At 32.9% G+C, this 24,314-nt stretch overlaps 3 protein-coding genes across 4 annotated transcripts in view; 2 read left to right on the top strand and 1 right to left on the bottom strand.

Moving 5' to 3' along the window:
- Nucleotides 1–11,045, bottom strand: part of LOC103492709 (piezo-type mechanosensitive ion channel homolog) — a 48,057-nt gene extending 37,012 nt beyond the window's left edge. The window contains exons 1-13 of one of the 2 annotated variants that reach the window (XM_051086842.1): nt 10,640–11,045; nt 9,047–9,127; nt 7,038–7,197; nt 6,790–6,947; nt 5,978–6,134; nt 5,663–5,849; nt 5,223–5,338; nt 4,929–5,013; nt 2,272–2,487; nt 2,005–2,182; nt 860–988; nt 545–718; nt 151–384 (exon numbers count right to left, since the gene is read on the bottom strand). In XM_051086842.1, coding sequence (XP_050942799.1) covers nt 151–384; nt 545–718; nt 860–988; nt 2,005–2,182; nt 2,272–2,487; nt 4,929–5,013; nt 5,223–5,338; nt 5,663–5,849; nt 5,978–6,134; nt 6,790–6,947; nt 7,038–7,197; nt 9,047–9,127; nt 10,640–10,688 — 1,924 coding nt within the window. In that variant the 5' untranslated portion in view covers nt 10,689–11,045. The remainder of the gene's footprint in view (nt 1–150; nt 385–544; nt 719–859; nt 989–2,004; nt 2,183–2,271; nt 2,488–4,928; nt 5,014–5,222; nt 5,339–5,662; nt 5,850–5,977; nt 6,135–6,789; nt 6,948–7,037; nt 7,198–9,046; nt 9,128–10,639) is intronic. The other variant, XM_008453184.3, reaches the window with a different exon arrangement.
- A 2,647-nt stretch (nt 11,046–13,692) lies between these two features.
- On the top strand, nt 13,693–17,516 carry LOC103492708 (protein RESISTANCE TO PHYTOPHTHORA 1, chloroplastic). The gene is made up of 4 exons (XM_008453183.3): nt 13,693–14,058; nt 15,388–15,598; nt 16,771–16,940; nt 17,354–17,516. The coding sequence occupies exons 1-4, from the start codon at nt 13,813–13,815 to the stop codon at nt 17,390–17,392; spliced, it is 666 nt and encodes a 221-aa protein (XP_008451405.1). The 5' UTR covers nt 13,693–13,812; the 3' UTR covers nt 17,393–17,516.
- A 2,062-nt stretch (nt 17,517–19,578) lies between these two features.
- 6D05 (auxin-binding protein T85) lies at nt 19,579–23,667 on the top strand. The gene is made up of 5 exons (XM_008453181.3): nt 19,579–19,820; nt 21,023–21,129; nt 21,225–21,428; nt 22,721–22,788; nt 23,145–23,667. The coding sequence occupies exons 1-5, from the start codon at nt 19,739–19,741 to the stop codon at nt 23,251–23,253; spliced, it is 570 nt and encodes a 189-aa protein (XP_008451403.1). The 5' UTR covers nt 19,579–19,738; the 3' UTR covers nt 23,254–23,667.
- Nucleotides 23,668–24,314: the final 647 nt, after the last annotated feature.

The following is a 24,314-nucleotide window of genomic DNA, read 5'->3' as shown; positions in this document are numbered from 1 at the left end:
ACCAAAAAAAAAATTCAAACCAACAATAAAGTTTGCAATCCAACTAACTGATTTAATAAAATCTTAACAGTAAGTTTCCTTTGTTTTTTACTGTATCACAGATCAAATAATAGACTCAAAGTAATCAATGATGAGTTTTGATGGATATACCATGCGAAGGGTTATCATGGCAATAATTATTTGTTGTGGCTGTATAAACTGATAGCAGAACTGACTTATTAAGGCCAGCTCGTAAAATGCTAAATCCAACTGGGGGGCTAGGTGTGTGCTCCACAATGGCGGAAAATGAAAATAGCATTTCAAAACCATGGTTATGAATTGTGCAAAAGCAAGCAAGCAGAGCTATTTCCAGGAACTCCCACATGCTATCACGTCCAAGGAGACCTGCATTGAACCACTGAAAAAAGTCACTGCAACCTGTTTCGTTATCATAGACTTATAATTTATTCCTTCAACATTATTTTGAAAAAAGTTTGAGGCGACAAGCGAACTGAACATCCATTTTTAATATCATAATGTAACATCTGTGGGTGAAAGCACGTACCTAGTTGCAACAGAATTTCCCTACACAAAGAACCCTCCCGGTCTAATACATTCGATATCAATCCGATCTGAAGAAGATATAATAATGCAAAATGAACCACATTTAGAAGAATCAAAGACTGGCGCATCTTTCTGGTAACATCGTGGCTCAATAGGTATAGGAGGAAGAATACCACTGAAGAACGTTGAAATGAAGAATCAATGAGAAAATTGAGGTATTACATAAAATCATAATTTGTAGCTCTCGTGTCATAAGAAACAACCAAAAATAACACAAAATTTCACTCTGATTCTTAACTGGCATAGAAAAACGTACCATACACAGCATGGATGAAACCAGGCTTCATTGCAACCAGGAATATTAAAGTTAGCACAATAGCTCGAGAGCTTTTGCGCAAACCCCATGCTATAGTTGCCACAATTAATACCTTGGTCTCTCCTGCCTCTGAAAATTAAATCGTGTAAAGGACCCAACTTTACAGCTATCAACGAATTGACAAAAATACAAATAAATTCAGAGGAAGATGATCAATATCTCTAAGATAATGAAAGAATGCAAGACAAATGAAAGATGTAGCCAAGGATCGGACTCCTCCAAGAATGTCTAAAAATTTATATTCAATACCAAAATAAGTTGTATTTATAAACAGCACCTATTAATAGAAGCTTCTTTAACTACGTCGATGTGTTGATTATTGCTTCTATGATATTTTTTGTCTTCATTTTTTCTCAACAATGGCATCAAAGCTTTAGATCGAAGGGGCTATGATTTTATTTGAGAATTAAAAAAAACTAGTTTAGTATTATATATATTGTAATTTCCGTGGGTCATTTTCTCTATTTGAGAGCTACAAACAGATACTGTATACAAAAAAAAAAAAAAAAAAAAAAAAAAAAAAAAAAGTTATCACTACCAATTTTTTTACCTTTAATTTCATAAAACCCAAGAAACTTCAACGTTAAAACTATTTGAGCTTTACCAATGAAAGAAGGTAAGCTTTGTTGGGATCAGAAGGTATAAAAAATCAATGGCTTGTATATAATCCACGGCTATGACACAATGTTGGCAGGCATAAAAAGAGATGGAAAAAATGTTGTAGATAATTGTGTAGTTCAAAGTTTGTTTATTGAATGAACTGACTTTTTCAACCTAGGGGCAGATATTTAAAGGTATTGAAATGGAATAACTAATTCCCTAACAAGCTAACAAAGCAGTCAATCGATCATAAAACTTAACTAACCAATCAGCCAAAAAATCTATGAAACATCCAAACCAACCAGCTTTACATTTAAAGCTCCACAGAAAAAAATCAAGGAAAACCAGCAAAACCAACTGATTACAAATCCCAATAGCAACCAAAAGGATGCATAAGCTACATAAAAGCACAGCAATCGCTTTAAATAATAAGATAAGCCAACGTAATAAGTATGAGAAGTGACAATCAATCAATCACAAATTACCTCCAGGACTAGAGTTGTCATTTGAAGAATGCTCGTCCTCACCAGACAAGCAAAGGAAAACTGAATTGTTTACAAGGTTGACTAAGGCAACCAAAATTCCAAGGCCAAATTGTGCAAGGAGAAAGAATCCTGGTATTGGATAATGCCACAAACCTACCATCTCCCAAACATCCATATCCTGCAAACATTACATAACCAAGAAAGACTACCATTGATGCATGTGTCCTAATGAAAATATTAATATGTAGTCAATTCAATAATTAATACCTTTCCAATCTTCCGATTCAAAAATGTGAATGCTACATTGAAAATATATGTGCTGATGGCCCAGAAGAGAATGAAGACAAGCAGCAGCCCATTCAATCGATGCAATTGAAATAATGAAGGAAAGGCATAAATGATGTATCCAACATATGCAAGTAACCCAAATGCACATAGACTTGCAAAATGAAAACTCCAGAAGGACAGAGCAACCAAGGAGACCTGTCACAAGGAGCTCTACAAGCTTAAATAAATCTCAATATGGATGAACTTGAAACAAGAAATAACTTGGAATAGTTAAAGTGGCATTAACAGAACAACAGAGAAATGAAATGAAAAATGTAAAATGCAATAAAATGCTCGATATCGTCATTAAAAAACAACAAAAAATAAAAAGCTATGTGCAACAAAATGTTCTTGGAACATTATGATGAAGGAAGAATCTGGTCAATTGGGTAATATTTTAGGCTCATTCCTCTTTTATCTTCACCTATAATGAACTCTATAATATTAGTCTTCCCTTTCGTATTACACACATTATCATTCTAATAAAAGATTCACAATCTTGATTTATGGATGATTAGCATTTGAGGTTACATCAATTTGGTATAAAAGCGACCATATGGGCCAAATGGTCGCTTGCTGCTGGTGGAAAACCAGGAAACTCTTGGCGACCCTGACCGCAAAAGGGAAATATGAGTGTCATGCTCATTGTCATACAACTCACATATATTTTAGGGGACCCTTTAAAATTCAAGATAGAAAGCATTTGGTTAAGGCTTTACGAACAGCAGCATCGGTGGAACAGAAAGGTACCCTTCAATTCCTACCACATTTCACTCCTTAATTGAGGTGTGGATTACGATAAAAGAAATCATACCTCGGTCGTCACAAATTAAAATTTAACTGAGGTTTTGGGGTTTGGTTTAAATCGTTTCATTGATCTCCAATATCATTTTGTCGTTAGAAGTTATTTGGTTGAAGCATCTTTTGAAGCTTACATTCTTGCTAGGCATTGGTTCTCCATTTTTCACAATCAGTTGGTGTTCAATAGTTTGCCTAGGATAAACGATTTTCAGTTTGGTTGGCCATTTTAGGAACCTTATCTTCATTTGTTTTGTTCACTTGCAGTTATAGCTTTTCTTGGAGTTCTGTTTTGGAAGAATTCATCGAGCCTTTCAAGACCAATTTCTTCCCTCTTTTTGGATAAGACTCTTCCTGGTTTGTTAGTTTTGAGATCTGCTTAGAGTTTCGTCTTCAGATGGGTTTCTCTGCATAGACCTTACCTTTTGGTGTTCCCTCTCCAAGCTTAGTGCACTAAGTATTACAAGATTGTTTTAGTTTTCTCTACATAGATCTTATGCTTTGTTCTAGAAGAGTTTGTTTAAGTTTTCTGTACATTGAGCTTATGCTTTATTTTTATATGTGTGGGGTGTCAGGGGCAAAGAGTTGGTTATTATAATCTTAGCTTATTATAGTTGGGTTATAATAGTTTGGGTTTGAGTTGTAGATTATTTTAGTTTGGGTTATAATAGTATGTGTTTGAAATGTAAACTATTTTAGTTTGAAAAAGAAAATAGTAAACTTCGTAGTAAAAAATAAAAAATGATAAATATAAAACAGAAAAAATGGTAGCCGATAGTAAATAAGATAGCAAGTGTGTTTTGAAATAGTGTTTACTGTAGTTAATTGAGGACTACAAAATAGTATTTATAGTAGCAAGGAGGTGATTATTAGTCTTAGATAGTCCTTGCCCCCTTGTATCTCGAGCATTAGTCTTTTTTTTATCATTTTAATTAAAAAAAAATGGTTTCCTTTTTCCAAAGAAAGTTAAAGGAAAAAAGAAAAAAAGATTGGTTGGAAAGTTGAATTATGTGACAATGACATGACCCGACACTGCTTATTCAATAGTATTGTCAATCAATATATGACTTCACCATCAGTTGATCATTAGGCTACAATAGAACAACTTAGATGCTACTTGAAAAGCTTCACCTACATGTGGGATCTTATATATAGATCATGGTCGTACAAAAGTTAAGAATTTTGTAGATGTTGATTGGGCTAAATTTGGAGAAGATAAAAGATCAACTTCTGGATATTGTATTTCGTAGGAAGATACTTAGTACCATGGAAGAATAAGAAGTGAATGCAGTTTCACATTTGAGTGTGAAGTTAGAATATAGAGTTACAGCACAATTGGTGTTTGAAATAGTGTGAATAATTGTGCCAACTAAATTATATGTGATAGTCAAATTGCCCTTCACATTGTGTACAACCCATATTTCATGACCATACTAAACTTCACAAAATGAAGCAATGACCATGCTAAACTTCACAAAATGAAGCAAGGTTTCATCGAAGATGTTTTCAGTAATGGGAGTTGTTTCTTGTTTCAAAAAATATAAAACCAACTCATGTTATTAAACCCCAACCCCTGAACTCAGACAAGCTCACAAGAAACCAATTGAAAACTAGAAACATCATAACAAAAGGGCTAGCACAAACTATGAAACCAAATCATTATTCCTTTCATAGATAAGGTTCGTATCCATATTCAACGTCATATTTATTAGATTAACACACCATGACTCTGCAAGAACCACAAACAAAGGTAATACACCCATAGAGAAGAAATAAACATTTTGATTAGAAATATATACCGGGAAACCATACGTGAAAAAGTTAATAGTAAATGTTCGGAAAACTTCTCTCCTTAACAAAACATTAGTATGCTTCACACCGGACCTGCAAGATCAACAGCAGGTATATATGAGCAAAAAACACCCTGTAAAGATAAGCTTTGGTATTTCAATATTTTCTCAAGATATTCACTAAAATATATTCTTGAAACCATACTATGCAGATATGAACAAGGAGAAAGGGAAAAGACATCTTCATAAGAAAGTAAAAGGCAATATCATGTAAAGCAGATGATAAAAAATTAACTTTGAGACCTCAATTCACGGATGAAGAATGAATGCTTGGAGGGAAGAAGTTGCTCCACTAAGTTGCTTTCCCTCATTGACATTATGAAATCCATTTCCTCAAGGTCGCACTTAACACAAGAAAGCTGCATAAGAAGTATTACAATACAACTATTCGGTCAAACAGAAGATCAGCAACAGCAATATACAGCCATAAAGCAAACAAATTGTTAATTCAACAGAGTTTCTAGAGGGAATCATAGTGAGTCTGAAATGTAAATGTTCTTTTATTTTCTGAAGAAGAAAAAGAAGAAGAGAAAACAATTGATTGACCAATGAAATAAAAAAGAAAAACACCAACACCTATTGGTGCACCTGAACTGTAAATGTTGAAACAGATACTTTCTGCTTCACATCTTGCCATCAATAAAGTTAAATTGGGGGAAGAATTAGACAAACAAGTTACATACCATGATATAGAAAAGAATGAGAGAAATGTAGGAACAGATCTCAGGCCATTCGGAGTTTGATGATATTTTAAACAGACCAATGAATTCAGCTACCCATTTCAACATACTAGGGTACTCAACTGGAAGCTGATACACATAAACAAGAAAAATACTGAAACCTGCATATAGTTGAAGAGGCCTCCACCACCTTCAAAGAACATGCAAAGTCAGAACATAAAAAGGATGCAACTGATAAAAACAACTTCAAACTACAACAGAGTGTTCATGCACCAAAGTTTGTGGCCAAGAAACTATTTCGAATCTCAGGGGAACAACCTGAAAAGTCCTAAAAAGTTGCTTGTTAAAGACCAATCCACCAGACCTACACAGCTGCCAATGAAAAATGGAAGAGAAACCCATGACGGACGGCTAATTCCCACAATAATTTGAATTGCAGGAAGTAGCAAACAAGAAGCAACCCTTAGATGAGAACCTGCCATTTTCAACAGAACAAAAAATGAATCTTGCATTTCATTTTCTGAAGAAATATCAAGTGTCAAGACAAAATTTAATTGCAAATGAGGGCTAACAAATGTGTACAGAGTGCAAAGTGCTTAATGTGCAGAATAGGTTGGTTGATAATTAGTCCTATATGCATGACATATTATTCTAGAAAATAAACAACAACTGCTTTGTACCCTTGATCCTCCTTTCCCCAACAAAAGGCTTAAGTTATCTGAACTAAAGTTGATTTAATCAAATAAATTAATTCAAAAGATCCATGATTGGATTGGACCCTTGTGCTAAAGTGCTTTTAATATATAGATAGATAGAGAGAGAGAGAGAGGGACAGAGAGAGAGAGAGAGAAATGCATTAAATTCATCACTTGAAGCATGTAAGTGCATAAACAAATATGCTCTCTCCCCTTCTGAAATGGTTTAACCCTGATATACTCCAACTTCCAACATGGTTCAGTTCCAGAAATTTCCTATTCAATTGGCCAATCTCTGCTTTTCTCCCCATACGTTCTATACTTTGGCAAAAGTGCATCATATTCTATCATGTATGCATGCATATTGAATTGGAGTTATAATCTTACAAAACGGAAAAAGGCCAATATTCAAATTAAATGGTACTATCTACAAACCTAGATGATTGACAAAAGAAAAGAAATGAATCCAGCATGAATCTCCCCTTGGAACAAGACCAATTCTGTACCAGAAAATATCAGCAGTGGCAACGAAAATTGCTAACAGTTGTACGACCAAGAAATAAATAACAGAAGGCGATTTCCATGACTGAATCCTGCAAATGATCCAGAGGAATAAATTTTCACTAAGTAGAAGCAACAGAGAATGAAAAGAAAAAAGGAAAATGCTTTCTTTCAGCACTTACGTCATGAATCCAATCAGCTTAGCCCACCATGCATTGGCTATGCTCCACTTATATCCCTCAAGAGACCATATAAGAAGAAAAGTAACTTGAGCAAGAATAACAAGTGAAGAGAATATGATAATTGGCCATAATACCAAAAACCGCCGACCAAAAATAAACCCTACAAGAAAAAAGCCCATGTAAAGTACAAAGTATAAATAAATATACAAAAGTTTTTTTTTATATATATATTTTGTAAGAAACCAAGTTTCATTCAGACAAACGAAAGAATCTAAAAGAATGTTACTAAGTTAATCATTAAAAAGAAGTCTCACTAACAGCTACAGATAAAGACGCATTAAACCTCAATCCCTCACATGCTCCAAGAACCGTTCAACCCCACTAAAATCCCATCATTCCCTCAAGCCATAATCCCCAAAAAATAACAAAACAACAAGCCTGCCACAAGCTCTTGCTTTATTCCAAAATGTAGGGATCATCACCGTATCAAGGAAAAGTATTCTTTGGGTTGTGTGGACATGTGACATTTTAGCAATCTATTAAGGATTGTGATTGGAAAGTAACTTCAATGAAACAGTGTCTAGGCTAGGACCCTTGAGACGTCGATCTACCATGACTTTGAGATGATGAAATGGGCTTTTTGTCCTTTTAACTTTTCATTAAGAAAAATGAGGAATTGCAAGTGTAGTTAAAAGGGGGCAATGAACACCCAAAAAACATGAGGCAAAAGTATTTCCCTTGAAACTATTATTTTTATGTGGGGGATCGGGTTTAGATATAAATGCCCAAAACCTTCACTACTTCTTTCACCTGTTAGAGGTTGATCAACATTAAACTATCTTTGACAAGCAAACTTGAAAGACTAACGACCACCTGAAAATCTTTGACCTTGGATATTAGGATACTTCCTACCAGTTGTCTTTCTCCTTCCATTTCCCCTTATGTCATCAGCATGGGGAAGACCCTTTACATCTATTCTTCTTGTGTTCGTACGCAGTTTGGTGTTGGGAGAAGTTGTTTTCTTTCTTCAACCTATCTTGTGTGTTTGGTGCTGACTTTCGAGGAAATATCCATCAGCTTTTAGTTGGGGTGCGTTCCAAAAATCCCTCGATCACTTTGATTACATGCGGCAAAGTCGCTTTTGGCAGAATTATGGTTTGAGAGGAACCAAAGGGTATTCCATTATAAATCTTTTGCTTGGTTGGATCGCTTTGAAGTCGCCCGTAAGAATGTCCCCTCGTGGTGTTCCTTCTCCAAGCCTTTTGAGAGCTACAACATTCAAGTAATCTACTCTAATTGGAGAGTTTATATTTTCCCAGCTTACTTGTTTTGAATTAACTTCTTTATGTGCTTTTTGATATAGGTCTTCTGTATGTTTCAATGTTGAAACCTTTGTAAGACTAGTGAATTATAGTGTTTTTGTTCTTTTTGTAATGGCTGAATATATAAGCCTCGGACGAGATTTTTTATTTTTGTCTTGAAGGATATGATGTTCGGTAAGGGGGTGTCAACCTAGTTGAGATGTCTAGGTGCACCTATTGATCTTTTTTATGTTTTTTGTATAACCCTCACATATTTAGAGCATTAATCTCTTGATTTATATCTATATGAATAAAGAGACTTGTTTCCTTTTCAAAAGAAAAAAAGATATTAAGGTACTTGAAATCACTTTATAATGTCCTTGGATGAAGACTGAAGTTCTTATTTTGTATTTTCCCCTCAAAGTCCTTATTAAAAATGTAGTAACCCACTAACCAGTTAAGATTACTACTGTCAAAAGATATACCAAAACTGCACTTAAATATTTTTGCTGCCTCCTTGATTTTTGTAAATATTTCACCTCCTTGATTTTTGCATACTGGGTATTCTATCTATAAACCCATAAGCTCTCTTACAGTTGTGTCATTTTCATACATCAATTAAATTTGTTAGAAGGAGCTAGGCACAAACAAAAGAATAACTAAAGCTGACAACCAATTTTATCGACTGTAATATTGACAATGCATTACCTATTTTATGTGCATTAAATTGAATGAAAAGAAACACCAATAAATCTGTAAGAGAGACCAGACTCCAGTTGATTAGAGCCGCTGCAAGAAAATGAGAAAATAAAAAGGGTTAATTAATAGTTCTGGAGGTCAAATAGACAACCATTCATCAGTATCTTTATGTGATATTAATTGAGAAGGCAGCTAAATAATAAAATAACTCCAAGCTAAACATGTGTAGAATTGTAAGTTAAAACACAAACATTTTACATGTATTTTTCTTTCCCTTTTGGGCAATGTGGAAGAGGACTTTATGACCTCCTCCCTTATAAAAGAGTTAAAACCCTGGTCCTAATTGTTGCCCTCTTTTCTTAAAATATAATATTTTTTTCCTAAGAAAAAACTTTTGGCATCTCAGTATTTTTCTGTTTGACCTGAGAGTGTATCAGATTGCACTTCACAGCAAATAAAGCTAAGGAACCTTGGACATTTAAGCAATTACAATTTTCATATAAATTATTGGGCTGTTCATGAAGTTAGAAATATCAAAAGTTAAACTTTGACCAAATGTTTTCTTTGATCAGAGTGGATTGTCCAAACTGGAATGCCAGACATAGTTATATGGAGTAAAGGGCCTACTAGTACGACTGTTATGTTGATTCTTATTTTTCTTTTTTCTTTTTTTTCTTTTTTTTTTTCCTCCTTGCAACCAAGGTCTCAAGAACAAAACCAATATTTGCATTAGTTCTCTTTGCCCACTAAAAGCTTCCAGATCGTGGAGACAAAACAAGAGTTCTAACTTATTAAATTCTTAACCTTCATCTTTAACCTCACCTCCAAACGTGTCAAGCCATTTGTTAAATCATGGTTCAACCCAAAAGCTTAAAAGCTGATGGGTGGTGTTAAATTTAACTATATCGACACTCAACACTATACTTGTAATTTGTAGTTCCTCGCTCTTCTTTCTGGTTTTGTTTGTTTGTCTCTTCTTTTTCTTTTCTTTTTTGGTCTTTTTGACTGCAGTCTGATTGGTGTATTCTAGTATCTTTGTATGATAGTTTTATTTTGGTTTCCTTGGAGGATATGATGAAGGCGCTAAGGGGATGTTTACCTAGTTGAGATGTACAGCTGCGCCTACAGGTCCTTAGTTTCTTCTTGTTTTCAGTACTCTACTCTCTTGTACTTTAAGCATTAGTCTCACTATTATCAATAAATTAAAGAGGTTCGTCTCTTTTTAAGAAAAACACTATACTTGGGAATGTGTACAAGAATCAGCAAGTGAAAATCAAAACTAAAGAGGAACAAATGACATTGCAGGTTTTGAAAACATATTATCTCTCTCCTAAAATCCCAAGCTCTTACAAGTTACACCACACCCTTTGGTTTACCAGTATATCGATGAAATCCTATAAAATTCCCCGACAGAGATCAAAATGAGTAAAAAGTACAAACTATCACATACTTGGCAACAAATAATCCAAAACACATTAGCTCCTTCAATCGAAAAATTAAAACAGCAAGCCCTCAACCAATTTTCCAAAGCAAAGGGTACAAATATCACACAAGAAAAGAAACTCACAACAAGTTACAACATGAAAACAGACCAACTCTTACCAGTAAGAAGCAGAAGCGGCAACAAAAAGCCACCAAGAAAACTCCCCATGAGAGACGAATTGCAGAGAACGATCACTTCGCTTCCATCAATAGCACTGCTCCGGCAATGGGTTTTCGATTTAAATCAAAATCGTGAAAACCCATTTCCAGGAAGCGCTAGATATGTATGTAGGTATATATATATAAAAAAAAATAAGCTCCCTACAATTCAGAAAGTCAAAAAGTGAGCTGATTTTAGACTTGCAACAGAAGAAATCAGAATTTGATTAATTGGGGAGCTCCAAATTTGACGCTGGGACAGTATGGTTATGTAATCTAGCAAGACATTAGCATCAACCGGCCTTCAGAATCGAAGCTCCGGGAAATGTATGTAGATAAATGGGTAACTGAATTTTGATTCGTTGAAAGATGAACTGCCGGAACTATATTTAGCCCAAAGCCCAAATAATAATTTTAGGTTTAAGAAAACCTTTTGTGTTCCCCAAACTTCTAAAAATAATTTAGTCTTTTAATCATTTAATTTGTAAATTCAAATGGTAACATTTTTGTTAATAAATTTAGGCCGTTTATCAAACCGTAATAAAATAAAATATGGTGTAGTCGGAATGAAATTTCAATTAACAGCACAAAGCTTAATTCGCACACGTAATTGAATTGGTTTTTATTACATCTACTTGGCATTTCGATTTTGTCATATTTACTGTTGTCTTTACAATTGCTATTATTATTATTGTTTGACTCTAAACAATAACGATCATGATAATAGTGGAAGTAATAATAAATATGACAATTTCATAATTTTCACATTTACAATAAAACTAGTGGGTCTCATCCAATATTCAAGTACAATTAGATCGACCATCGTTTGTTTATGCATTAGATTGCATGATTTGATTAGAGTTTTAGAGAGAACCCTACGATTTATTTCGATTACAAATATATAAAAAAACAACAAGTGTAGTTATCTAAATCCCCTTTTCACATTTGCATCAATAGATTACGTAACCTAATCTTAATTCTTATAACTTTAAAATGTGTAGCGATCTAGTTCTTGTTCTTTTGAATATTATTGAAATTTCATACTTATATACTATATAGAAATAAGGAACATTCAAGAAAACTAGTCATTTGAGTTTTAAATTTTGAAAACGTGTCCATTCTTTATAAAATTGTTCGTGGAGACTTAGAAGGTGAAATGACACGAATACTCCTACCAGAGTTCAATCATAAACTTATACTCTTTCTCCAACTCTCTTCGTCATATTCATTAACTCATCTATCGTAACACTAAATTTGATATCATTACAAATTTAAAAACGTTTATATGCTAAAATCTCCAGCAATAAAATTATTAAAGTTTTAGAAACGAAAAGTATTTTAAGATTAGAATAAAGTATTATAAATTCGTTTCGAGACTTTGGACTGACTTTATCTAAATATCTTCTTATTTTAAATTTTTTTAAAGAAAGGCTGTTGGTGGGAATTGCTTCATTAAGTGATTGGCCAAGGGAATGGCACCACGTGAGTTTTCTCCTACCGCACATGAATGGAAGTTTGCTTTTTATTTTTTGGCATTAAATTAACAACTTACCCTTACTTTATAATTGTTGACTAACTTTTTTTCCTTTTTCATGTAGATACCAAAATTGAATAAATGGCCTCATTCAAAAACATAGGTTTTTCAATTTTATCATTTCCATGTCATTAAACTTTTTATTTAAGATCAATTGATTATAAAAGAAACAATTTAAACAAAAAAAATTAATTCTAAAGACAAGATAGTGAACCAACTGAATTGCTTACATTAATTGGGTTGCCTTGACTTTTAGAGTGCGTTTGGGGGAGGGAAAGAGTTATAAGGGAAAAAAATTATAATAATCCTGAGATTATGATAATCCTAGTGTTTAGGGGAAATAATATAAAATATAGTGTTATAATAGTATGTGTTTGAGAAAATGATTATGATAATAGTATTATAATAATATGTGTTTGGGGGAAAAATTATAATTGTAGTAATTTAAAAAATAATAATAGAATTTAGATTGAGTTATTTGGATAGAGTAATGTAAGGTTGTAAGAAAGTAAAGAGATGATAAAATAGGGTTATTTAGGGATAGTATTATTTATCATATTCCTTGGGCCAAACACGGTTTGGCCCAATTTTCTAGTCATTTTTCCCCTAAAATTCCACCCCAAACACATCCTTAAGGTCGAGACCAACTCGCTGATCTTATTTAAACTAATGTCAAAAAATAAAAGACAAGTCTCAGCTTTAGAGACCAACTCTTTAGAAGTTGTGTTCATGAGAGGACAAAAGACATTTGAATCTTTTTCTAAAAGAGAAAGAGAACCTTAGGTTTAGGTAAACTATGAGTGTGATAGTTCCACATTAGCTAAGTTCATCTCCTTCCTTAAAAAAACTTGATGATCCCTTTGCTGGAACATAATTTAAGTGCAACCGACATGGATTTGAAAGTTCAAACATCCACTACTATAATGCAATATAAAAAAAAATTGTTTGCAAAATATTTATATTACTTTAAGTTTTGTAACATTTCCATCGATCTTTCATAGAACGTGTCAAAACATTCCTTATAGTATAAATTTTGCAAGATCAATGGATGAAAATTTGATAAAAGAAAAATAGTAGTGTAATTCAAAATAATGTGACAATGTGATTTTCAATTTCTACTAAATTAGTTATAAATTGGTTTTTTCATAATAGTTTATATGAAGGTAACTTTATATCATTTAAATCGAATTTCTCCAAACTTAATTAGAAAATACATTAAATGAGAGGAAAAAAATCAAATCGAACCTAAAGCTATTATAAATTTTGAAATAGTATATTATGATATTTATAAATTTATTATTTATTTTCTATACATTACGATGTAGATATAAAAATGATACAAATATAAAAATATTAAAATGATTGTTTTAATTTTACATAGTCAAAGTTAAAACTATAATTTTTTCGTTTTCACGTGCGTGCCGTCTCGTTGTTTACTTAGTACATATAAATAGTTCGTTAATAAAAAGAATTTATTTACTTATTTATACGTATATAAAAATAATAATGAATATTAGAGTTAAGTTTGGTGGTGTCGTGCCACTGGTCGTGCGGCCAGGTTTCCCTTCTGGCTTGCAATTTCTTATCCAAAACCAAAGCAATGAACACTCTAATCCCCACTTCTCCTTGCAACTTCTGCTATATTCCAAGCTTCTTTTCCCACACAACCGCCTTTTCCCTAAAGCTTTCCGCCATAAAATTCAGCCACAGATTGCGCGCCAATTCCAACCACCTACAAACCCAGGCAATAGAGGAACCGAAAGAAGAAGAAAATGGGATAGCAGCTGAACCCCAGCAGCTAACCAAGGCGTCCTCTGCTCCTGCACTCGATAAAGACCTCAAGAAGGTTCGTTTTCTATGCTGCAGTCGGTGTATCTAAAGATCTTTCATTGTTTTTCTGGTTCTTTGATTGCTAATATCTAATGGGTATTTGTTATTTTACAATTTCTGTCGTGATATTTTAGTGGGTTTGATCGCAACTTTCAACATTTACTTGAATTGTGGAGTTTCTCCCAGAACTGTCTGATGGGGTTTTAGAATTAATGTTTAGATAGATGAGTTGCCCATTCAGTTTCCATTAATATTAGAGCTCATGAAGCCTCAGTAGGTAAAAAATAAAAGGATTTGACCTCAAGAATGGTGAATCTGAAGAGGTACATATTGAGATTAAATCTTTCTACGAATTATGCTCCCTTTGCCCATTGATTGTGAGATGGAATTCCATGTTATCTAATAATTACGAACTTTTAATAACTCTCCCAAATGAATGGATTTGATAGCATGTAGAGTACCAATGGCTTCAGCGGATTGTTTATAGGAACTCAATATTGTAAGTTCAAGCACTAGTTGAACTACAGTTTTTATTTTGAGTGTGAATCTCCTTCGTATAGGCTCTCCTAGTTTTATGCGTTAAGAATTAAATCTATATGGAGTTCAGTGGAGACTGGTTGACGCATGTTTGAATTATTATTATTGTGGGGTGAAAGGAGCACAAACATTTGTGGCCAGAGATTTGTGTTCACTGGGTGGGTACTTCTCGCTCATGGAACGTTAGTGAAAACCCTTGGCAACATCATCTCCTATTTGTTAAGAGGCAATGTTGGTGGAATCTTTTCTCACTCTTCAACATCAAGTGGGGTTTTTCTAAATTCATTTTAGGAGAATATCTTTCAATAATTGATTGGTTGATCAGCTGTGGTTTCAAATCCAAAGTTTTGTGGTCTAATGCAGTGAAGCTTTATTTTCCGAATTACTGTTTGAGCACAATCAGAGTGGTATTCATAACATTTCTCTCCCTTGGGATGATTGATTCGGTTCAACTCGTCTAAAGACCTCTTCTTGGTGTTCTCTTCCAAATAGCTTCACATGATACTCTATTTAGATCTAGGATATTTGCATTCTTTGGAATGTCTTTTTGTTTCCCTTGAAAGATGTTCTGATTTAATATTCGACTATTACTTTACGATTCTCATTTCCCCTTTGGAATTCTTGTATTTTTAAGCATTAATCTCTTTTGTTTTTATCAATGTGATGTCTTTGTTTCCTTTAAAGAAAAAGTTATATTCGTTAAACTTATGTTCCTAAATAAAAACAAGAGAAAACTTATTTTAGTTTGAAGAGACAGTTTAAATATAGTTGATATCTAAGTACTTCATGATTTCAATGTTCATAATAGGTTGTTCAAAAGACTGCTGCAACATTTGCACCAAGGGCCTCTACTGCCTCAAAAAATCCTGCTGTACCTGGAACTACTTTATATACTGTCTTTGAGGTTCAAGGCTATGCCTCAATGTTGTTAGGCGGTGTTCTATCTTTCAATCTTTTATTCCCCTCAAACGAACCAGATATATGGAGATTAATGGGAATGTGGTCAATTTGGATGTTCAGTAAGTTTTTCCCCTTTTTCTTTATTTCTATTCGTTTTTTCATTTTTAGTTGCTAGATGTAAGTACTCGTCCACCATTAGCAGAGCTCTTTTTCTTACCAATAATAAATTTTTGTAGCTAGAAACATTTTGATGTCGTTTTTTTTAAATGTTCTCCTGGTTTGAACATACAAACTAGTTTATTGTTGAGAATATAAAGGGTTCATATTATTAATGAGAATTTGAAGGGTTATAGGAATTAAATTGATTTGTGACTTTTGGTTTTTATATTAAATTGTGTTCATTGAGTTCTTTGGGAGTTTCTAGAAGCTATGAGAGTTAAAACATTTATGGTTCCTTAACTATCAAAATTCCGTTGTTACATCTTGTAAGCCTATATAAAGGCATGTTTATTTGAATCAAAAATTACTTTCTCCGCACTTGTGTCACTCACACCCTTTCTCTTCTAACAGTTTATTTGGTACAAAAGGGACAAGAAAATGACTTTTTTCTTTTCAATCTATTGTTCTGATGCAATGCAACAAGATAGATGTTATGTGTGCATATGTTTAAAAATTTTGTTCAGCCAAATATCGTAATTTCTTTTTCCTTATATGGACATGATATTCTGATTACTTCGTGATAGTCAAGTTTAGAAGTCTGTTTAAAAGTCAAGACTTAAATTCAAACTGTTAAACCTTTGGAGCTTGGAACTTTTAAGGGAATCTCCTTCGTATCTCTTTGAATATTCCGTTTATCAATAAAATTGTTTCATATCCCAAAAAAAAGAAAATAAAAAAATAAAACTGTTAAACAATTCCTTTTATTAGCCAAGAAATTAAGATGAAACTCTTGTAGACTTTGTCTTGTTCCCATCATATATAGTCTGATTGATCATATTGTTTCCTATCATAAGAGAAAAGAAGAGTTATATCCTACAAGCACCACTGTTTGCTTGTTTTTTCTATCAAGTATATGAATTAGAATTAATTACATTTCTTTTATTTTTTCCATTGGTAGCCCTTTTGTAATTACCATCTTGGTCTCCTATTTTTGGATTGGAGTTTGTTCTTGTCGTGTTTGAACTCTTTAATTTTTTTGACCTGTTTTTGCAATGATAACTTCCATATGCTCATCGGAAGAGAAATTTTTCAAATTAGCTTTGATTGATGACATGAAAAATTCAAATGGCAGCAATACCTTCGCTCCGAGCACGGGACTGCTCAAAAAATGAGAAAGAAGCTCTCAACTATCTGTTTCTCCTCATCCCATTACTCAACGTTATAATTCCATTTTTCTTGAAGTCTTTTGCAGTCGTCTGGTCGGCGGATACCATTGCCTTCTTTGGCATGTATGCTTGGAAGGTATAATTGTTTTCTTTCACAAATGATGAATCTTATAAGAAATATAGGGCTCATATGGTCATGTTTCAATTTCTCGTTTCCTGTTTTCTAATGAAGAAACTGAAAGAAAAAGATAACTGCGTTTGATATTCGTTTCTTGTTTAATTAGAAACTTTGAACGTTTTTAGGTGATTAGTAGTTTTTAAACTTAAATATCCAAAAAACTTATGTTATGTATTTTTCTAAAATAAGAACAATATACAAGAAACTTCATTTTGTTGACGTTTCTTAAAATAACAAATGAGAAATAAAAATAGTTACCAAACACCTATGTTGCTTAAAAACTGAAAAAACAGGAAACAAGAAGTAAAAATGTCACCAAACAACTTATATATTTGTTTTACTATCTTCTCTAAAAGTGTTTTCATCTGCAGTTGGGATGGTTTCAGAGAAGAGACTTGGACCTAGAATAATCAAATCAAGATTTTCGGATTGGAGTCGAAACTGTAAAAAGAATTCTAATGTATAAAAGGTACAGTAATTATTTGAGTTCTTATGGAAGGTAGTAATATATTGTTGATATCCTCAAATTTCAAATTTATGCCTGCATTTTTTGATTTTGTTATAGAGCTCAATCAAACTGTAGGATTGGTCTTGGAGGAGTATAATTACTATCTATGTTCTCTTATTTGTCCCTGAGGGGACTTTAGCTATAGATTATTATGATTCTAAAGTTTATATATTAGACGATATGAATGTGTTCGATTTTATAAAACAATAATTTTTTTTTTGAGGAAACAGTGATTCAATCCTTTGTTTTTTAATAACTTATTTGTTAGCTACCAAAAAGGTTTGTATTTTCGCTCCTATTGTACTAAATATTTTTATATAGACAGATATATAGTCAAAAGAAGTGCAAACCCAAACTGAAAATTCATAGTCGGTTCAAAGAATACGAGTTTTCTGATCTATTTAACTTAAAAAAGGTGTTTTGGCTCTCAAATTCAGGTGAATGGAGTGGGCTATTATAACTTACTTTCATGTATTTTCATTTTTAGGATGTTTTCAACTCTAATTATGATAGTTGGTGTTTCCAATTGTTAATAACTTACAATTAACTATCGTGTTTACTATTTTCTATTATCTCATTTTTTAACCGTTTCAAAATGTCTGTTTTTGTTTTAGTCACCGTAATTCCAAAGGGAAAGGAAGTGGGGTATGAAAACAAATATTGGAAGAAATAAAAAAATATGAAGAGAATTAACAACAGAGTGGCAAAATGCCATCCATTGCAAATGTCTAATAGTGTGCTAAATAATGCTAATCTCCATGCATGCAAATATTTCATAGAGCTCAATTAGTGTATGACGATTACATCTATTCTCCTTCCTCCCTCTCCGCTCCAAGTAATACAGAAAAAAATGGTCTTGGAGCATCTAATTTAGAAATTTGCTAATTTTGATAGACATTACAATGTTGCTTCCATGTCATCTAGGATGTTTAAGAAAGACGATATTTCCCCTTCTCAATCGATTACTTGATTTATTGATATTTTGGCAAAATGTTGGGTGATTTTTATCACGCGTTATGTAAAACTATATCATTGATAATCAGATTATAAAGTCGAAAGTTTCTGAAGTTAAATTGAAATTTATTCAAAGTTTTGAACTTCCTCGAAATTTTGTCGAAAGGTGGGAAAAAGCAAAATTTTTCTCAAATTTCTGAAGTAAAAAAAATTGAAATGTGTTCAAAGTTTTGAGCTTTCTCAAAATTTTGTCCAAAGGGTGGGAAAAACAAAATTTTTCTGTATTGAAAAATTGAGGTCTTGAAATTTTGATTAAAATTTTATGCGGGGTCTAAAATTTGTCGAATCATACTAACTTAAAAGGAAATTATTGTAGTAAAGCAGTAAAAACATATATTTACAAATATGGAAGAATTTTAAAATTTTAAAATTTAAGACACGGATAGACTTTTATAAGTTTTTATCATTGATAAATGATACAAAATGATAAAATTATAATTAAAGTTTATCATGATAAATTATTTGTAACATCCAAAAAGTTGTAATTTTATTATTTAATTATTTTGAATAATTTGTCATTAGATTATCACAGTCGATTAGATTAATTGAAATTAGAAGTTAAGAAATTTATTTGATGTAATGCATTAAATTAATTAGATATATAAAAATAGGTATGCATATTTTGGAATTTGCTAGAAAATGTTATTAATCATATAGCTTTTTTATATAATTAATAACTAGAAAATTGATAATTTCATTCTCGAAGATATATGTAATTAATTTGAAAAGCAAAAGGATTTAGATGAATATACATATTTATTATATACATTTGTTCAAAGAAAATGAATTAAGTAATAATAAAATATAGTTGATTTATGAGCGTTTGCAAAAATAACAAAATTTTTATGATAATTAGTTAAAGTCTCTATATTTTTTAAATTGTAAAAATAGTAAATTTAAAAATGAATAGTTCTGCTGTCGCGTGGTCGCGTGGGCTGTTATTTAGATTTTTTTTTGGTCATGTTGATGTAATTTCTCTTAATTTTATTGTTACTGCTCTCCGAAACAATCAAGTGAGGGAGAGAGACCGTGGGTCATAGGATTTAAATTGAGAATTAATATAATTACTAGTTTAGAATTTATGTTAATATAATGATTAGTTTATATTTAAAACAAATACCTTATTTGCGTAAATGTCTAAATAGAAATTACGGAACTATCTGGAAGGGTATATAGAGTGAACGATTGATGAAGCACCAAAAATGGTGAGAGAGCAGCAAGCGACTAGATATCAATGGCGGGATTTTCCTTTGCTTTATCTTTTTGCTCAATTTTCCTCTTTGCAATCACTGAAGCATCCCGTTGTTCGATCATCGGTAATCACTTTTCTTCTTCCGCCTTCAATCTTGTCGCAGTTGTTGTTTCGTTGGTGTCATGGTCTCTGTGTACTCTGAAAAAGTGAATTCTGTCATATGGAATGCTTTTGACATTATATTGCCTTATATTTGAATCCTTTGGTTTCCATTTCGGTAGCTTTTGAAACCATTTTGACCATTAGGGACTTTGTTTCGTATTAACTAAGCGGCAAGCAACCAGGTCGATATTTCCTTTAGGTTTTTCATAGAATTTTTCGAGGATTTTGATGAATTTGGGAGGAAATTTCGTTATTTGAAGAAGGTTGCATGTTTATACTTGTCCTAAATTTTCCTAAACCAGTTTTAAGAAAGGTTACCCTGGCCGTACCACCGAGAGGCATCACTATGAGCACAAACGAAGTTGGTTCTTTCTTTTATTTTTTGGAATTTGATTCCATAAAAGAACTAGAACACCCTAAGAGCAGGGGTAGCGGGCACCCTTTTTAAAATTTACACAATGATAACCGTTCAATCATTGATAATCATCAAGAAGCTCTAATTACAATGAATGTTGTGTGTAAAGATACGCACCAAGGTGTATTTTGTGCAAGATTACTAAAAAGTAAAAATGTAAAGACTTAAAGGATCTCATATTTGTTTTTTCGATATATGCCACGAAAGAGCTATTGGCTTTCCCCATCAGATTCCACACCTTTAGGCCTTCCATAAGCCAATTTTCCATTATCCTGGCAAGGCAAGTAAGAAACTCCCAGATTTCCAAACAAGGAATTCTACGAAACTGAAGATATTGTATTGAATAATAATATTCATAAAATTGAGTTTCATATTTTCAGCGATACCTACATTGGGTTAAGTATCCTTTGTGCTTGTGTTTTAAGACTAGAGAAATGGTGGTTTTTGGTTTCAGGGTATTTCAGTATTGAACATATTATATCATGATAGCATTTAGGACAAAGAGCTACAAGTTTACAATCGAACTAATTGATGTTATGCTTTGTTTGAGTCTCCAAATTGTTGTCTACAAGCTTATATAACCTTTAAGCATTTGGATTTGGACCTAAGTGTTTTTATGTGTACTTGTAAAGTAAGAAAAATGATGGGGTGGCCTGAAGGCTGATCTTTATGCATCTGACTGACTTCTGTATGGTAGTTATCATCTTTTGTTCTTTTAAATGGATGTAAATTTTTTCCTTGATCCACAGGGTTGCCCCTAGTAAGAAATATCAGTGAGCTTCCACAAGATAACTATGGAAGGGGAGGCTTGTCTCACATTACTGTTGCAGGTTCATTATTGCATGGGCTGAAGGAGGTAAAGGTTCTAGGACTGAGTCAAGCGTCGTAATGAAACAGAAGATATATTTAATTCGCTTGGGCTAGCCATCACCGCTCTACTGGCTTTTGCAGGTGGAGGTGTGGCTCCAAACATTTTCTCCTGGATCGCACACACCTATTCACAGGCACTCATGTGAAGAAGTTTTTGTGGTTCTGAAGGGGACTGGCACTCTCTATTTCGCTCCTAGTTCTCATGAAAAGTACCCTGGAACACCAAAAGAATTTCCTATCTATTCAAACAGTACATTTCTCATACCCGTTAATGATGCTCATCAGGTATGTTGATCTACTTAAATCTCCTCCTCGCTTCCCCAACCATCCATAATTGTGGCTTAGTTGATGTTCATCATTCTGCTTCCTTACATATTTTAGGGTAGTAAACCCAATAATTTCGTGCGAGTTGAATTAGGAAAATAACTCAAGTATAAAATGCCGATGTACCAGACACACGAAGGACCAATTGCTATCTTGAGATTTTTTGTTGCCATTCAAAAAGTATTGGAACGCTCTTGGAAGCCTTCTTTTCGAAAGTAGGTGAGGGTGGGGGGGTTCTTACTTTGTTAGGTGAAGTGTCGTGCAATATCCACTGTTTAAGGTTGAGTTGGGTAGCTAACTTGACTTGGAAAAGTCTCCTTCTAATGTGGTTTTGGAGGTTTCGTGGAGAATTTTCTTCTTCAAGGCAAAAGAATGTTTTGAGTGCGTTTAACCTTTACTTCAGTATTTGTGGGACTGCAAAAAGGCTTTTTAATGCATGGTTGTTGTATATCCTATGAGTGTAGTGCATGCCAAAGAAGGGTGGCATCATAATGGTTGAGAAAGCAAACAATGAGTTGACTGTTTAAAATCAACTTATTTGTTACTCACGTGCTTTCTTTTCCTCAGACATTCATTTTCTTTTTCAGCCCATGCTATGGCTTTGTCTTTGCTTTAGCACTCTTCAAAACAAATTGCATTACAGCAACAATTACACCTTAGAAAGTTAAAATAAAGGATAAGGGAAAACTTAGAGAACATGCACCAAATTGAGAGTGGCGGTAAAAACTAGAAAACACAGAAAGACAAATCCGAAGATAACATCGACCAAATGTATACAACACAGTACTTCGTCTTACTGTCTTTGGGGAGTTGATGCCTTACCTCCCCTTCCCTTTGTATATCTTTCTTTAGGGGACAACAAATTTCTGTTTCCTCAATGGAAAAAAAAAGATATCAAAAGGAATGGGATTAAGGTTATATGTTCCTCTTCTTTTAGTATAACAAAGAATTATGAAATCTGGTGCTCAGGTGGAACCTTTCTCGTTTCCTTTCTTTAAAAAAGATGGAACATTTCTCCAGTGACTTTCTCCTCTGATCTGTGAACTGTGGACTGATGTGGATGGTATCATCAGTTTAAACCTCTGATCGTGCTTGAATTACTTTGTTTTACTAAGTTGCCCCCGCTTATACCTTATTTGGAACTTTTTTTCCAAAATATATTTTTTGGTTTAGCAAATAGACAACAGTGCTTGTATCAATCTTCAACTTGAACCAAGCCTCTGATTAACTTGAATGTTCATCCATTAACACAGGTTGGGAATACAAATGAACATGAGGATCTACAAATGCTTGTCATCATTTCTAGGCCACCAGCCAAAGTGTGTGTATTTTTCTTCCATTTTACATTATATGTTGCATCTGTATCTGTTTCTAAGCGATCAAAGACGAGTCTAACTTGAGCATTCGGTGGTTTAAGGTCCATTAATGAATTATACACTTGCTATTGCGCACACATACACAACATATACACCTAAGTTAATCTTACTTAAAAAATATGCTACTTAAAAGTACTTCAATCTCTTGAGGCAGTAATTTCAAGCTGTTGTTGGGGCTTAAGACTCTTGAACAACTAAAAATACTATTGGTTTAGAGCAAGGAATAAAAAGACTAAACGTCAAAGAAAATTAGTCTTCTATTTTTTCACTCGATTGTTTCTTTTTTGGTTTTTGCTTTCAGGTTTATTTATGATGATTGGTTCATGCCCCACACTGCTGCAAGATTGAAGTTTCCTTACTATTGGGACGAACAGTGTTTCGAAGCGCCGCCAGTGAAGGACGAACTTTGATCACTTCGATGTTGTTCAAAGTTGTTTTGTCCTTGCACATGAAGTGTGAAGTCGTCGTACTCTCAAGAAAATAGTGGAAATATGTGGAACTTTAGTGTGAAGATCATTCAAATCTTCATTGTTCTACTTCTACCTCTACTTCATATTTCTGGTTTTGTTATGAAGTATCATATTCCCCAATCCTTCCTTATACCATAGGAATGACAAAAACTGGAGTGATTGCCATTTGCTCTACAAGATTTCTCCAATGGGCAGAAAAAAAGGGCAGTGAAAGATCTCACACAACATTTGAGACATTTGGTTGTGGATGAAAGATCTTCGTTTAGACCCAGTTTAGGTTCCCTTTGTGTGACATATATGTCATTTTGAAGTTTTGATAAGATATTTGTTTGTTAATAGATCAGTTTTCATTTATCACTTTATTGCGAAAGGGTTTTGATAAGATATTTATTTGAAAGAAAAACAAAAGTTGGGTTATGTTCGTATTGTTGGAAAAGCTAATGGATCAACGAAATTTTGTTTTGATTCATTTTCTTATATTTGAAAATCTATCATAAATATATTTAATTTTTAATCGGGTTTGAGCACTTAGTTTCCTTATATGTACACACAAACTTATTAATTGATGTATTGAAACTGTTAATCCATTACTAAATAATCAGTTACCATTTAGATTAGGGAAGTTTGTTTTTTAAAAATCGTGTGATTTTTTCTATTCTAAAAAATTTAGATGATTAATATTTTAAGAAAATTACTTTAAATGATAAAACTTTTAAAATTATTTAGTAAAATATCACCCTCTATTTATATTTGAAAATATTAAAATATTTTGAGATTATATCCAAAATGTTATATTTATTTTCTTAAGCTAACATGGGTCCTAATATTTTGTTATTTTTGTGATGTTTTATTATTTTGGTAAATATTTTGAAAATTTATGTCATCTAAAATCATTTTTTCAAATTTAGCCTAATTAAATCTCACTATTTTGCACCACTATTAAAATTAAAACTAAAATTTGTTTTATAATTGTTTTTAATTAATTAATAAATATTAATGCA

This window comes from Cucumis melo, chromosome 1 (assembly GCF_025177605.1).
Source record: "Cucumis melo cultivar AY chromosome 1, USDA_Cmelo_AY_1.0, whole genome shotgun sequence".
Lineage (NCBI taxonomy): Eukaryota > Viridiplantae > Streptophyta > Magnoliopsida > Cucurbitales > Cucurbitaceae > Cucumis > Cucumis melo.
Note: the sequence above shows the minus strand (reverse complement) of the source record. Positions and strands in the feature narration are given on the sequence as shown.

Coding starts and splice junctions, on each gene's coding strand:
- LOC103492708 (XM_008453183.3), top strand. CDS start 13,813: ATGAACACTCTAATCCCCACTTCTCCTTGCAACTTCTGCTATATTCCA. Junction 15,599..16,770: donor GTGGTCAATTTGGATGTTCA/GTAAGTTTTTCC, acceptor TTCAAATGGCAG/CAATACCTTCGCTCCGAGCA. Junction 16,941..17,353: donor TTGGCATGTATGCTTGGAAG/GTATAATTGTTT, acceptor TTTCATCTGCAG/TTGGGATGGTTTCAGAGAAG.
- 6D05 (XM_008453181.3), top strand. CDS start 19,739: ATGGCGGGATTTTCCTTTGCTTTATCTTTTTGCTCAATTTTCCTCTTT. Junction 19,821..21,022: donor ATCCCGTTGTTCGATCATCG/GTAATCACTTTT, acceptor CTTGATCCACAG/GGTTGCCCCTAGTAAGAAAT. Junction 22,789..23,144: donor TCTAGGCCACCAGCCAAAGT/GTGTGTATTTTT, acceptor TTTTGCTTTCAG/GTTTATTTATGATGATTGGT.